Source organism: Octopus sinensis, linkage group LG4 (assembly GCF_006345805.1).
Source record: "Octopus sinensis linkage group LG4, ASM634580v1, whole genome shotgun sequence".
Taxonomy (NCBI): domain Eukaryota; kingdom Metazoa; phylum Mollusca; class Cephalopoda; order Octopoda; family Octopodidae; genus Octopus; species Octopus sinensis.
Genome location: NC_043000.1, coordinates 104,790,252 through 104,807,178, shown reverse-complemented (window position 1 = coordinate 104,807,178; position 16,927 = coordinate 104,790,252). Strand labels below are relative to the sequence as shown.

Here is a 16,927-nt window from a genome sequence, read left to right as displayed (position 1 = left end):
ATCTCCTACTCTTCAGAATATCCTATCTAAGTACAATCTGGGTGACCCATTTCAGTTTAACCAAGTTCACATTGGTGCATTCTAAATGGAAACTACTGAGCCGGTCTGAGAGGTTTTGCAACACACTTCCTCACTAGCTACTCCCACACAGTCAATGCATTCGTCTAAGATACTGTTCCAGTCCCTGACTAGCACTAAGGAGCGAGACATACCTGGAAAGGTCTCTAGACACCTGAAGAACTCTGACCGATCCTGCCCACTTGGGGCATAGATTGCTATTAGTCTGAAAGTGTAGCCTTCCTTGCTTGTCATGTCCAGCACCAGGGTCTATGAAAACAGCTCATATTGCAAAGTCCAAGCCTATATGAAACAACACAGCAACATCACCTTCCCCTCCTGGCTAATTTGGAGATAAGAATATCTCATAGCCATTGAGGAAGGGAGCAAGAACCTATGTGACCCTCACCTCACTGATGGCCACCACATCCAATCATAGAGACATTAGGTCGTGGAGGAGATAATTTTGTTTCCAATGACTGCACAGTCCCTGTGCATTCACACTGCCTATTCTGAGCATAACCATAAGTATGGATAAAGCAAGAGAAAAAACACTTATCTATAGGTGTCACTTACCTATAGGTGCCACAGGTCACTGCTTCCACCATCAGTAATCTTCATGGAGGTTCAGAGGCACATGGTGCTCTGGCTTGCAGTTCAGCTGTCTGCACCTACTCTATTAGTTCCTCATATAGTCTCTTGTTTATTTCCTACTGCATTGGGAACTTGTTTTTTAAAATCTATATCTTTTGATGTCTGGTGTGACAAAGTCTACATGCATGATGTCTGTATGTCGATGTATGTACTCCAAGTTTCTATTGTTCGTATTCACCACTGTGTAGTTTCGAAAGTTTTGCTCTTGTTGCTAGACTGGGCAATGCACAGGCCATGTGTGTCAGAAGGGCCATGTGTGTGAGAAGGGTGGTGCTACTCTGTTGTTGTTGTTGCTGTGTTAGTGATCCTGGTGCTAGTATTGGCTTCCCTTGCTATGAGCAAAAAGCCTTGAGATGGTTTGTTTCCCCACATAGGTGACATCTCGGCCTTCTGCCCTCAACAGCTGTGTGAAGCCTTCTACTGTCTGACAATGTTATATAGTCAGGTATTGTTTTGATGATACCTGGTTCAGCCTGTATGAGAAGCTGCTTCCCTTGACCCAACCAGTTCAATTTCTCCATTCTCTGTATTTGAAGAACATTTGTTCTTTACTTCTATTTCAGAGTAACACAGCTACCAACCAGCAAATATTGATTTCTGGTGGTATGTTGTGTATTGTCACCTTAGATACTCTTCAGCCAAGGTAAAATGATATCAGGGTCAGTTCATCACTGGTGGTGGAGTGATGTTTGGCCTCCTTTTCCGAGCTGAATCTCACCTCGACGGTTCCAAATCTTTTCTCTCTAGCTACATAGATTTTACTGCACCAGACTGGATGCAGACACTTTTCCAGTTGTTGTAGTGTAGCCTGCTCCACCTACCTGCTGTTCGTGGCAATCACTTTGTATACAATTGTCTGTAAATTGGTGTTTTGCTGGACAGACATGGGAACATTAAGTTGGCTATTTCTCCCAACTTTCTTTAACATACTTCTGGCCTCTTTATATTCATCTTCCTGATGAAAAATTCCTTTGTATGTCTCTCAAGTTGCTGCTGTGAACCCCATACTCTTTGGTTAAAAACTTTCATTTTCCCTTTTATCATTTTGTTGTTGGTCACTGCTGAACTGCTGCTGTTGCTGCTGGAGATGGTGGCAGCAGGGGCAGTACCGTTTTCGCAGTTTTTCTTTGTCTCTGCCATGGTGGCGATGGTGGTGCAGGGAGCAAAAGAAAATAATTTTCAGATTGTCTGCTACTGTTATTGCCATTGTTCCTACCACCTTCTATGTCTTGTGGCATAGACGGGGTAGGTTGACTTGCAAGTGCAGGAAGATTTCCACCTGTGACCACTCTCACTGATGGTTTGGAGAAGAAAGCTCCACCATACTAAATTTTTTTGGTAATTTTTTGAAAAGAAATTTTTCTTTTCGGAAATTTGTTCCTTAGAGCAGATAAGAATTGTTTTTGGTTAGACCCCTCTCACCTGCTCAAGAGAAGACACACAATGTGCAAAAAAAAATGAACAGAAAACAAACTTTAGCAACAAAATAAAGTAAAAAACTTACGAAACCAATGTAGACACATGTCATTAGACAAACAAGCCATACAAACACCAATAATAATAATAATAATGATAATAATAATAATGATAGTAATAATAATAATGATTTCTTTATTAACTACTAAGGGTTTACATAAAAAAAACATTATGAGCAACACAGAACAAATACAATGTGGGGTTACATGAAAGTTGTGTAAACAATGGAAAACAAAAACAATAATCGAATAAGAGGGAGATTCCTAGGACTGCTCGTGAAAATCCTGCAAGTCCACAACAGTCCTGACCACTAGGGTAAGTGCCCTTTTACTTTATCTACAGGTGCATGCTTAGAGTAGGCCCATTCACTTGGGCCATTCTTGTGACATTCACCCACCTTTTAACAGAACTTCCCCTTCCACCCCCACTTTCCTTTTCAAGAGAAATTTGAAAAAGTTAATGAGGGCTTGGCCAAAGAGAAAAGTATCTGTCTTTATCCCTTTCAACCTGGTCCACCACACAACCTCTTTTGCTAAGGCCACCAGGTAAACAAAAACAGCCTACCCTTCTCTGCCAAAGGAAGGTGGCATGACTATCCTCATGATGGGCTCAGCCAAGAGCCAGATTCATCCTACACCTGACAGCAGGTGGTTGACATAAACCCACAATTCAGAAATAATTGGGCACTGGACGAGAGTGTGCAAAGCAGTTTCGTCACTCTGCATGGATCTCAAGCAAGCTGGGCTGACTGCACTTCCGTGCCTGTAGAGATATCTCGAACAGGTAGTGCCCCCTCGTAGCACTGCCAGGCCAAGGATTTCTGGAAATTATCCATAGGCCCTGGCCCAAAAGTTCTCTGGAACAGATCAACCAACTTGTTCTTGTCAATGCCCAGAGTCGACCCAAGAACGTCATATCTACTTACCCATCTCTAATCCTCTATAGAATGTCAGTGGAATTTCCACTGACTGATTGCCTAACTGACAGAAGAGTGTGAGCGCCTGACAACACTCTAGGTGTCAGATGCCCTTCCTCAGTTTATGCTTGATTCAGGACCACAGCTCAGTCAAAGAGACAAACAGTGGGAAATTGCATCTGACAAATGGTGACCACACCTGCTCACCATCTAGGAAGCACTGGAGATGCTGCAGCTTCAATGCATGTCTGCGCATCAACAGCCACAGCATGCCCAGCTCTCCATTTAGCAGGTGTTGAGAGCAAATGGAGCGCCTGACCAGTGGAACGTGTCCCTTCTACAGAAAGCAGAATACCAGGCACTTCAGTCTGGTTAGACTCAAACCAAGTCAGAGCACAATGGTGAGGCAGTAGTAGATGATGGATGCTGTGTAAGTATTCGCTGCCTCTGCCTGATTTTTCAGGGATAGCTTTCTCTCAAACCATTTCTGGGTGAGATTGACCACCCTGCATGCCGCCTCATCCCAGTTCTTCTCCACCTGGAGATCTTGATTGAACCAGACCCCAAGCAATTTAACAGATCGTTCTGTCCAGCATCTCACGACACTGTTGGAAGGTATGGACCTACTTCTCCAGGTGCCAAGTTGCAGGCTACTGACTTCTGATTAATTTTTGCTCCTGTCACCACTTCATATTCTCTTAGAGCTGTGCCGACCAGGTCTATGTGCTCAGTGTTTAACACTATGATAGTGACATCATTTGCATATACCGACACAGTTCTCCCACATCCTAGTTCGTGCAGGATACCTCTCAATGCCTCCAATTGCTGCAGTACTGAGTCTAGAGCCATCACATGCAGGAGAGACAAGAAAGGACACCCTTGAAAGACTGAATGCACTATGCTAAATGGTTCTAATAGGTAACCATTCACCCCAACTACCAAGCAGATGTCACTGGACATTGCTGTGATCCAGCCAAGAAACGTGAGACTGAAACCAGCTGCTGTGAGGACAGCTGCCAAGTATTGGTGGTCAATCCTATTGTTATGGGCTGAAAATTTTCTATTTGATCCACCTCGTTAGGGTTCTTTCTCAGCAGTGCCACCACTCTTTGTCTCACAACACTAGGAATTCTCCCATTCTGCTGCCAGTTGTGGTAGATGTCTACTAAGAGGTCGCCAAACAAATCTGGCATACAATAGTAAAGCTCAATGCGCAGACTATCCAAACCAGGTAATATGCACCCTGTGCAGCCCATTATCACATCCTGTATTTCCATAGCTGTTATCAACATTTTGCTATGTCACACCCCACCTGATGACAGTCATGGCATGCCATCGAGGTAGACACTAAAGTCCATCCTGCATTCCAGATTGCCACTTGTCCTAAACAGTTGGGCAAAATGCCACTGAAATGCTACACACATCTGTTCAGGCTCAAGTATCATGCACCAACCCAGGTCCACTAGAGACCGAATTATGGCTTTGTTGCTACATTGAGCCTCTGCCACTCAGGTCCATTGAGCAGCTTTAATTCCCACATTTCTTAAATTATGTGTCTTAGCTCTGACAATGCATCCTTCATGCTTAGCATTAAAGAACTGGTCAAGGACCAATCTTGCTGCCTGCACATTGGTTGCAATGCCTCAACTAAGCACCTCTTCTAAGTCCCTAACTGGTTATCCTTCTATTTTATATTTTTCTATAGCTAGAATTTTGCTAAATCTAATCGATTCTATTCTAATTGCCCTTTTCAGGGCATACCACCATTTATTGTTAAGTATTGACCCCGTTAATGCTCACTTAACTAATTCATTAATCCAGTCTCTGTAAGCTTGGCATGCCAGGAATGAGGCGTTCAACTTCCAGTAACTGGGTTCTTGTCTATGCACTCTTAGTCAACCATACAGGTCACAAATTTGTGGTCTGTGTTGGCAATGATTTTAAAAAGTGGACAACTTACACTATTCCTATCTACTGGCCTACAGGAAATTCTATCTAAATACGACTTGGATGACCTGCTGTGGCTAGACCAGGCCCAAACTAGTGCATTCGGGAAATCCAGCTGATACCTGTCAGACAGTTGAAAACATCTGAGCAGGTTTGTGAGGTTTTTGCACCCACCTTCTCTATCTGCTAGCCCCACATGATCCCCACAGGCTCTAAGACAGCATTCCAGTCGTTCATAAGCACTAAAGGATGAGACATTCCCAGAAAAATTTCCAAGCATCTGAAGAAGTCTGGCTGCCCTGCTCCTGTTGGAAGAGACAGTCACCAGCCTGAAGGCACCCCTGTCACTACTGCTCACATCCAGGACCACCAACTTACCTTCTGGGTCCAGGAAGATAGTCTTTATCTTGAGATCCAGGCCTCTGTGGAACAACACAGCAGTTCCACCTCCCATTCCTGGCTGGCATGGAGATCAAAACGATCTCTTATCCACCGAAAATGGGCATAAATGCTTGTTGGTTGGAGAGCCTGGTTTCACTGATGGCCACCACACTGACATTTAGTGACCTGAGATCATTGAGCAGTAGTAGTAGTAGTAGTAGTAGTAGTAGCAGCAACAGCCATTCAAGAATTTGGACCTGGAGATCTCCATTTCCAGCAACTTTGAGGGCCACCTCCCAGTGGCGTCAGGCATCAACGAAGAGCCCTCAACTACAACAAAACGACCATTTTTTTTTTCCAAGTTCTGGGGTCTCCCAACCCTAAGCCCTAGACCATTACCTAATCACCCTTACCCATCTTGTTGCTTAACAACAACAACCAGTAACAGTAACAGTAGTAGTTAATGTGTCAGTATTATTATTATGAGTAGTCTTACTGCTCCATGTTTCTTGGTTTTGTTACACTACTCCTTGTGTCTCAGGAATGCTACATTCCTCCATGTTTTTTATGTATGTTAGTGCTCCATGTTTTCAGATATATCACTCGGCTTCTGTTCCATATTTCTCATGTATGTTACATTTCTCTGTATTTTTCAGATAACCACTTCATGTTTCTCGACTATGTTACCTTTCTCCGCTATTGAGTTAGACATGGCCTGGATCTATACTGGCCAAAACCTATCCAAGTTATGTTCCTAATGTACCTTTCACTGCTCCATGTCTCTAAGTATTTAACACTATCTCATGTTGCTCCATGTTTGGTGCTTATTGTCCAGTTTACATAAGTGTTTATTTCGAGTGACAGTACTCTATGTAAGATAGGTGTAATACTATATAATGTTATAATATATACATGGTATTTAAGTATGGTTTTGTGGTCCAGAAACTTGTTTTGTAATAACATGGCTCCAGGTAGAAAATTTACCAGAGTCTATTCACCTGGCATGTGGCACAAATTAATTCCCAATACCCAGTGAAGGGAAAATAATACAAATAAATTGATAGCCTCCATATGAGTTATCAACGTGTTAGATATTTTCCTAACAAGGTAGGGTGTGATTTAAGTAACTTAGCTGCTATATTTAGCATGTCAAACGACCACATAGAGGCTCCCTCATTGGGTAATAAATCCGTTTCATTGTCTTTTAACCACTCCATCACAATTACTCATGTAATGACTGTTTCTGTATCCTTCAGACTCATTTAGTAGTAATCTACCTCAAATGAAAGACTGCCCCATTAGATAAAGATGCAGTTGTAAATACTGCTAATGAAGGCACATGGCTCAGTGGTTAGAGCGTCAGGCTTAGTCATGAGACTGTGAGTTCGATGTTCCAGACCAGGCTGCATGTTGTGTTCTTGGAACAGGATACTTTATTTCATGTTGCTCCATTTCACTCAGCCATAGAAATGAGTTGCAATGTCCCTGGTGCCAAGCTATATTGGCCTTTGCCTTTCACTTGGATAACATCGGTGGCATGGCGAGGGGAGGCTGGTATGCATGGGCGACTGCTGGTCTTCCATAAACAACCTTGTCTCGATTTGTGTATTGGAGGGAAACTTTCTAAATGCAATCCCATGGTCAATCATGACCGAAGGGGGTCTTTACCTCGTAGCTACTGCTAAAATGACAATATAGTCATATGTCAGCTCTAGCAGGGCTGATCTGGAGTTAAAGACAACAACAACATCTGTAAAAATGATGATGATGATGAGATGACGATGATGAAAGCATAGGTATCTATTTAAAAAGTGTATTTAAATGTAGTGGTTATTACCTTTTGGGTGGATTATTGAGAGTCAGCGTCAGAATGCCATTTTCTAGATTCCTCAGAACTAATGGTTCAGCTCTGGCCCCTGCACTGGAATGTCTAATGGCTGCTGCTGTTGCTGTTGGCAACAACCTGAAGCACTGCAAGAGGAGGGAAAATAAGATATAAAGTACACAACATGAAATAAGGATTTTTTTGTTTTTTTGCAAAGATATGAAGCCTGAGAATTTTTAAAAGTACGGAAATCAGATGACTGTGATCTCTGTACATTTCTCAAAGATGTCAGAGGCACATTTTATTACTTGTAGTAGCTCCTTCACTGATAACTGTGTTTTGAGGTTTTGCTTATTCCACATTAAAGCACAATAGTTATTACCTGTGAAGAAGTATAGTTTGGTAACATGTACTATGCTTTTGTTAATTATTTGAAGTGCTTATGTAATCATGAGTAGACATAGACACATTCTTGGCCTTTCATTCTTGACCCGATGGAATATCCAAGATGCTGGAGAGAGAGAGGAGAGAGGAAAGGAGAGAGAGGAGAGAAAAGGAGAGAGAGAGAGCAAAGGGGAGAGAGAGAGCAAAGGAGAGAGAGGAAAGAAGAAAAGAGAGAAAGGGAAGAGAGAGGAGAGAAAAGGAGAGAGAGAGAGTTGTACCAGCACATAGGTAATATTTAATAAGGGAAAAGCAGTGAGCAGCCAGAATCATTAAAAAGCTGCCCTAAATGTTTAGCAGCATTTCGTCCATCTTCACATTCTGAGTTTAAATTCTGATGAGGTTGATAAAATAAGCACCAGGTGAGTACTGGGGCCAATGTAATCTGCTTACCCCGACCCGCAAAATTGCTGGCTTTGTGCCAAAATTTGAAATCAATATTCATTACAGATGAGTAGACTGAAGCCATATGACATAAAATGTCTTGTTCAAGGATACAATATTTTACCCAATCCTCAAAAGGAACCCACAGCCTTTTGGTTATGAACTAAACACCTATCCATAAGGTTACACACTTTCACCATGCCACAGTACTGGTAAATAAAATCTATTAACTCTCATTCTCTCTCTCTCTCTGAATCTTACTTAATTGTAATGGAAACTTATAAGGTTAAAAACAGTGTTTCTTCTGCAAGAGAGATATTAACATTGTGAGCAAACAGTGTCAACTCTAAAACATACTCATGACCATAACCACTCCTGTCTTATTTTCAGATATAGTATAAAGAATTTCATAAGAGAAAATCCATATAAAGATTTAATAATAAAATACAATATAAATACAATTAAAATCAATATTTCTGATTGCTACAGAATTCAGAACTAGCTTCATTATTCTCATATTTCAAAGAGAGAATATGGCTGCTAGTCAATGAATACATAAGTACATGTTGCACTTGGATGCCCATTATTTGCTTTAAATACAATTAAAACTCAATTTTTTAAATGAAATCTTTTGTGACTATTGCTTGATACCATTACCAGAATATATATTTTCACTACAGTATATGCACAGACATAGGCAGTCATATCAGGCTCCCTCATCTTATATTAAAAACCTCACTGAATGTAGAATGCTTATTTCATTGAAGTGTATTAGACAACTTACTGTTTCACATACACAACAAAACCTACAATTTGTAATATACTGAATTGTGTTTTCAGTAATTTAGTATTTTCTTTTTAGAAGTGATGGTTCTCTTGATAAATACCATGGATGAAAACCTTTTTTAATCAACAGTGAATTTATTTTGTGACCAAAATGTCAAAGAACTTGCTCTTCTCTTCAATGCCAGCCAATACTTCAACTCCCAGTAACTACTAGCCCTAACAAAGCTCAGATGAGACTCACAATGGAGTACTGCCCCATAACCAGGATGGGGCTGCTGCTACACACTGAGATATCCTTGATGTCCAGTCAACTAATGGGCCTCAAGTGACTCACAAACACACTTCTGTATCAAGTTCACAGATATGCTGTCTCCTCTCTCTCTGTTTTGTGCCGGCAGCATGTAAAAAACACCTACTACATTCTTGGGGTGGTTGGGGTTAGGAAGGGTATCCAGCCATAGAAACCTTGCCAAATCAGATTGGAACTTGGTGCAGTCCTCTGGCTTACTAGTTTTCAGTCAAACCATCCAACCCATGCCAGCATGGAAATTGGGTGTTAAATGATGATGATGACTTCGATGGCCTCTGCTCTTTGAAGAGCCCAGTCTTTTCACCCCAGAACCCCAGACATTCACTCTCTGAAATTAACTAGTCGATTTTAATGGCATTAATTTCACTAGTAGTGTTGGGGTGCAGTATCAGTTCCAAGAATAAAAAATACCAAATGTCATCATATCAACAGACCTTTAGTTTGTTGTTGTCATTGTAACTAAGACCATACCGGAGCACCACCTTCAAAATATATTTTTGCTCTACATGATAATTAGTGATGAGCCACTGAAGCAGTAATGAGTTACTCTATTTTCCAGAAATAGCACCAAATCTCCCTTGAATTACAATCTACTGTCTTAAGAAAAGAAACTACATGTTGGATAATGTCTAATACACCTTTGGTCAATTAGAGCTGATAAATGTTGTCTAAATTTCATTTATTAATTATGATACAATATCTAATTACACTTTGGTTTATCACTGCTCATTTTTATGGATCCACATGATTGAAGGAAATCATATGGAAGAAACAAAAGAATGACAGAGGGATATTTCTAGGGATGCCTTTTTTATGAAGAACAAACATTTAACTCAGTGCTAACATAATATAGTGAGTCAAAAACATTTCAATCAACGTAAATTACAACTGAACATAATTATAGATATTGGATGAGAGGTAGGGGAAGCTAACTGAGGAATTTAAATTAGCTGAAAATGAATTTGATGTGAGCATTCATTAGGGAGTGAGTTGGATTCTTCATAATAACTATAGTGACAACTCCAGCCACTGATCAGTCTTATTAAAAAAAAAAAAAATTGTAGAGATACGTTTTTAATGTCATTTTACCAGTACTCACAAACCCTTGAAAACTTCAGCAAAAACAGTGTTGTTGACCTTGATACCAAGGCTTCATCTATATCTGATATGAGAACATTCTGGTAAAGTTTTCCTTTCGTCTCTCATGTCAGATCACCATGTGTCAATAAGTTCTCTCTAACTCACATTCTATTAACACTGATGTCACTTGGGGTTTGGTTATGACTCCAATACTCTTCCTTCTCTACATCAATAATCTGTCTGCTGTTGTTTCTAATCACACAGTTATACAGATGATACTATTTTTTTTCTCCTTTATCTTTCACACACACAGGCATCATCCATCAACAATCTTACTTCACACTAGACTTCTATAACCAGAGACCATCGTGTAATGGGTACAAGACAACCTAGTTTCTTTTAACAACACCATTACAGAGTCACTACATGTTTTGTGGGATCTATTTAGCAACATTACTTTCTCTTTATTAATGAACCACACCTAGCTATGACATTTAGGTACATGGTTTTAGAGTTTCAAATCTTTCATAGCAGCCATACATATAAAAAAGCCAAAACTGTTTCAGAAAAGTTAAGACCACACCTAGTGACAATGAACAGATATTTCCTTTGTAATGCCTGTTTACAGCCAAGTGAAATATGAATCTGTTAAGTGTTTTTTGTCAAAAATACATCTTTGACCTTTGATCACTAGCTAAATACTTTATCAATTCAACAAGCTATGATTTTCAAAAAGACAAAGGACAAACTTCAGTCGTGGGATCTCATCTGTAAAGATGTTACAATTTTTCCCTATTTATATAATACAAAGTATTCATTTAAGTGATAGTTAGTGATACATATTTCTTCACAATTTGTTTGATACAACTTATGGAATAGATTGCTTATGAATTTCCTAAGCTTTTAATTTGTCAAATAGAGGTTTCATTCATGCCACTAAAATCATGTGTAGAAATGAAAAATGATATCTAATTGTTATATCTTCCATGACAGATGGATAGATGAATGTGTATGTATGTATGTGTGTGTGTGTGTGTGTGTGTGTGTGTGTGTGTGTGTGTGTGTGTGCATATTTACATAGGGTGCTGAAAAGTCCCAGGGTTTGATTAAAAGAAAGCACAGGAGGATCAGTTAATTATGATTTTATTCAACAAATTCCCCTCTCAGATTCACACATATATTGCAGCAGTCCTACAATTTCTCTAAGCCCTGTAAAAAACAGGGCTTAGAAAAGTTGGGCTTCCAACCCAGCCTTTCGCAATACTCTTAAAGCCAGGAACTTTTCAGCACCCCCTCATGTGTGTGTGTGTGTGTGTCTATATGTGTATGTATGCATGTATGTATATATTAAATATACACACACACACACACCAAGATGTATTTGGTTAGTAAAATGGTAACTGTAACTTAAATCAACTATTTACTCCACATGTTAAATGGACTTATCAAACTCTTTAACAGACTAATTGCACATCATCATCTGTTTTCTCAGATTTTATCCTATCTTCTGTATTAACAAGTCACCAAGAGAGTCAATACTTAATCACTCACACTTATAAAAATAGCAATCAAATTTCTCCCAAATCTCAACCTACTATCATACAAAACAGACACTAACATTAAATAATGTAGTCCTAGACATCCCTAAAATAATGAGGTAGTCATGGCTTGAATGCTTTTGATCATATATATATTCAATCAAGGCTAACCTGGAATAAAACCACAGTATTAAATTATTCCTTAATGTTATAATAGTTATTTATTATCAACATTATTCTTACTGGATTAAATTCACTTTGACATCAAACCACCTGTGTTAACTGCACAAATTAAGCAAATGATTTGCAGATTACTCTATTTCTTTATTCAAACATACATACATAACTTTGTCAGAGGAGTAAAGAAGTACCGATGACCTGTTTACAAGATTTCTGTAGCTGGTGGGAAGCAGAGAATCAGACACTTAGCCTGAATCCTTGCAGTGGAGTGAATTCTTCTAAAGGTATGGAAATTAGTATTTTGCAATAATTTTTATATTTACTTCCAAGTTTTACTGTTGGTTTATTTTCTTGATAAAATTACCTAATAAGGTTATGAATCTATGCGAACAAATAAACCATTCAGACACGACATATTTTTAACATTAAGTTTTCCTCCAAATAGTGTCAAGTAAACTGTTTCTCAAACCTTCATGGTTGATTAAAATAAGTACAAATTAAGTACAGTACATCTATTCAATCAATTACACCTGCATGTCCTGAAATGTGTGACATAGTCACTATATTTACACTGTACACACACACACACGTTGTATACATACCCTCTCTCTCTCTTTCGGAGAGGCACTGAGCAGCTATATGCACACATACACACATGGCAGTAACTTCCGCCTACCGAATTCAATCACAAAGCTCCAGTTGGCTCAGGGCTATAGTAGAAGACACCTGCCCAAAGTGCCACGCAGTGGGACTGAACCCGAAACCATGTAGTTAGGAAGCAAGCTCCCTAACCACACAGCCATGCCCACGCCTACATATATACAAACAAAAATACCCTGTTGTTGATGTTGAAATTCCAAAGAAGAAACCAGTTCTTTCTCTATTGGCAAGAAATCTTGAAATATTACATACACACATACATACTCATTCACTCCAGTAAGTCCATGCAAACTTTCTGAGAGTCTAAGAAGTTCCGGTACATGAATTTGTTTTGAGTAGATAAAGTGTTGCACAGCAATGAATCCACTTTTCAATGCAAACAGCTGTAACAAGGGTGAGACAAAAGAGGTTGAGGCGACCAGAAATAAGTGCATTTCAGAATTTTTGTATATGAGTTTCTCTTCTAGAAAGAAGTTCTAATGAAAACTAAGGGTCCTTCACTCCCAGTGGTTCACATGTTAATTAAACTATAGCTGGGAGCCTAACAGGTGCTACTACTCCAGGTAAGAGTAGACCTGGAAATGATAGTGGCTCCACACTCAGCAAAACCCTGAAACAGAGTACCAGAGTCTCACTACCGGATGCAATTCAAAATCATACCCGTCCACCTGTCCATACATACATAATATTTAGAGGGCAACATTTTACATTTATAAACAATTCGAATGCGAAATAAAAATTATTTTGTTACATTACAAAAGATACTGTCCTGCACATTAGACTTTTCATTTTCTTCAAAGTAAACCGACTTATAGCACTTGTGTCCCGTTTAAATTCTCTAATTGCCAACGGTGGCCGTCACTAAATATCTCGGATCCTACTGTTAACTTAACACATAAAGCGCGACGGGCCACGATCGTGGTCGTCAAGCACAGGTCGAAAGCCACGATCGTGGCCCAGATAGACGCATTTAATTTATGGGCATTTGTAGAGGTTTAATGTCACTCAAACGCTCCGATACCCACCAGAATGCAAGAGGACTAAAAGTTCAACTGACTTTTCAGATGATGTAAAACTTGTCACCATTATATACTAAGAAGATATTTTAATATTTTTTTTTTATGTGTGTATGGTAGTCTCAGTTTCATAAAACGTGCTCAGCAGTCCATGCTATGTAAGTGCAAATCTCAATGCTTTATAGGTTAAACATTATACGATAGCGAGACCGTAAATGTAATATCTAACTGAATTAAAACTATGCACTGTCTCGAATTCCTATCTTATTTAATATTTCGTCTCATTTACGTTGCAAATATTTTGGAAAAAGTATGACCGTCATAGTATCTCGATCTCGAATTTGATGCTGAGAGTCATCTCCCTTGAAACAAATGGGACGAAAACAACATGAGTTCACAGATGCTCTACGTGGTCGATCGAAATGGTAGAATTAATAAATAATACATTACCATTTTAAAAATGAGGACACATAGGATATAATGTAATCCTCCATTCATATTAAAAGTGACGACACATGGGATATATTGAAATCCTACATGAGATTATAATAGGAAATTGGAACATCAACCAACATAGGTAACAGGATGAGGACTAACAGGGAGGCTAAAAAAACTTTAAAAAATTATGTATATGTGTTTTAGGAGGATTTTATATACAAATATTTAAAAACTTTTATATTACTATTTGGCTTCCTAGCCAAAATTACATGTGATATGTTTATAACACTACGAAACTATACGAATAACAATTAGTAATACGAGTGATGTGTTACTAAAATGAGAAGAGAAAGAAATTATGTAGACAGTATTTAAAAATGGAATTATGGAGTCAAAACACGTATAAATCTACAATCTAGTCGAAAAGAACATAGCAGAAATCTCCCCCAAATGATAACAACATTAACACAAATACCTTTCGACTAAACAACGCAGCCATTTTATCAAGTACGAAAACCTGTATAGTTATGAAAAGTCGCTTTCTATTGGTCAAATCTTAAATATACTATCCCATTACAGATAGCTTTCAAAACAGCTGCAAAGTTTTATCTCCTACACACACATATATATTACAAAAAGTTTTATATCTTGGAAAATTTTTTAATCTCTACGTCGCAGATATATCATCATCATCATCGTTTAACGTCCGCCTTCCATATTTTCTTTTTTTAGTAAGGTATCATTGACCTGACGAGTAGCTTGCGGTTTACCCCTCATTTCGGTAATTTTCTATTTCCGGGGTTCTGCTAACTATGAATCAAATATAACCTAGATTTTTATCTATCCCATTCTTTAAATTTGGATTTTTATCCACAAACACAGCAACCCCAGTTGCTAACCGTGAACTGTAAAATAACTTTTTTCATCTTATCGAACTTCCATATGGAAAAAACTTTACAGCCTTCTACGTCAATAAACCACTATTGTTCCTGAAAGTTGTTTTGGATCTTTTCCTTTTGAACGGCAGATGTCAACGCAATTTCTAGTTAACTAAACACTTTTAAACTTCGTATACTGGCAGAATGTGTTTATAAAACATCATTTTTTCTTGGCTTTATTGAGAAAATTCTATAGTTTGTAAGATATTTCGTCTGAAATTTCGAGCTTTTCGACAATTTTAACCAATCGCTCACCTCCATTTGGGGTGAAAAAATTCCGTGCTGTATGAACATGTCCCTCGTTTAAAAAAACAGATTGGGTTTATTTACATTTGCGAAGAAAAAAAGACACCCTTCCCCCACCCCTAACCCTAACCCTAAAATAGATTGAAATGCAATAGATCGATACTAGGGTTTTAATTATGGGTGACATTTTCATTTGACACCGTTAGAAAAAATCCCATTTTCCGTAGCGGTGTCGTATGAAATTGTCACCCATAATTATAACCCTAGTATCGATCTATTGCATTTCAATCTATTTTAGGGTTAGGGGTGGGGCAAGGGTATCTTTTTTCTTTGCAAATGTAAATAAACCCAATCTGTTTCTTAAACGAGGAACATATTCATACAGCACGGAATCTTTTCACCCCAAATGGAGGTGAGCGATTGGTTAAAATTGCCAAAATGCTTGATTTTAAAGTGGAAATATCTTACAAACTATAGAATTTTCCCAATAAAGCCAAGAAAAAATGATGTTTTATAAACACATTCTACCAGTATACGAAGTTTAAAAGTGTTTGGTTAACTAGAAATTGTGTTGACATCTGCCGTTCAAAAGGAAAAGATCGGTTGTTTTTTATACCTTCTTCGGATTGCTCGAAGTTTACTAATTTCCTACACCTTGATCCTTGGATCTTACCTTTACATATTAATATATATATGGGGCTAATGCAGAATTGCACTTCTTGAAAAATGCGTCTTTTGGGGAAAATTTTTTCGGATTCCTACGTTTTAGATGTCAGAGATTACAAATATGTAATTTTTTTTATTTCACTCCCCCCACACCCAATTTAAAGAGATTGTAGTGGATTGACGAACATGTGCAAATCGAAATTAAATATAGACTAAAACATTAAAGTGAAAAGAATTTGCGTTTTACCATTTTATAAGAAACAAATTGATTTTTAATAGTTAATATTATAAAGTCTAATAAGGGGCTCAACTCTCCACCCCACCCACTCCAATTTCAAATTTTGAACTTTTACATATTCGGAATCTTCGTCATCTAAAACATAGAGAAAAAAAAATTTCGAAAAATTTTTAATTGGGGGAGAGGACTTGAGGGAAGAGTGGGGTGGGTGAAATTAAAAAGAATATTCTTCTTGTATATTCGTAATCTCTGACATCTAGAACGTAGGAATCGGAAAAACTTTTTTCAAAAAGATGCATTTTTCAAGGAGAGGTGCGATTCTGCATTAGCCCCATGTATATATATATATATATATATATATATATGTGTGTGTGTGTGTGTGTGTGTGTGTGTGTGTGTGTGTGTAGTGAAAAATTCCGGGTGGAGGTAGGGGTCCACCAAGGTTCAGTCCTTAGCACCCTCCTATTTATCATAGTCCTCCAGGCAATAACAGAGGAATTCAAGACAGGATGCCCCTGGGAGCTCCCCTATGCTGACGACCTTGCTCTAATTGATGAGTCACTATCAGAACTCGAGGAGAAGTTTCAGGTGTGGAAACAAGGATTAGAATCAAAGGGCTTAGAGTCAACCTAGCTAAATCCAAAGTCCTAATAAGTAGGAAGGCAGGCAAACCACAAATCTCTTCAGGTAGATGGCCCTGCTCAATCTGTAGTAGAGGCATATGTAGAAACTCTATAAGATGTACCCAGT

At 38.6% G+C, this 16,927-nt stretch overlaps 1 protein-coding gene across 2 annotated transcripts in view; it reads right to left on the bottom strand.

Moving 5' to 3' along the window:
• LOC115210828 (enoyl-CoA hydratase domain-containing protein 3, mitochondrial) overlaps positions 1-14,721 on the bottom strand; it is a 55,875-nt gene extending 41,154 nt beyond the window's left edge. For both annotated transcript variants that reach the window (XM_036502292.1, XM_029779575.2), the window contains exons 1-2: positions 14,565-14,721; positions 7,269-7,402 (exon numbers count right to left, since the gene is read on the bottom strand). In XM_036502292.1, the coding sequence (XP_036358185.1) occupies positions 7,269-7,402; positions 14,565-14,588 (158 nt within the window). In that variant the 5' untranslated portion in view covers positions 14,589-14,721. The remainder of the gene's footprint in view (positions 1-7,268; positions 7,403-14,564) is intronic.
• Positions 14,722-16,927: the final 2,206 nt, after the last annotated feature.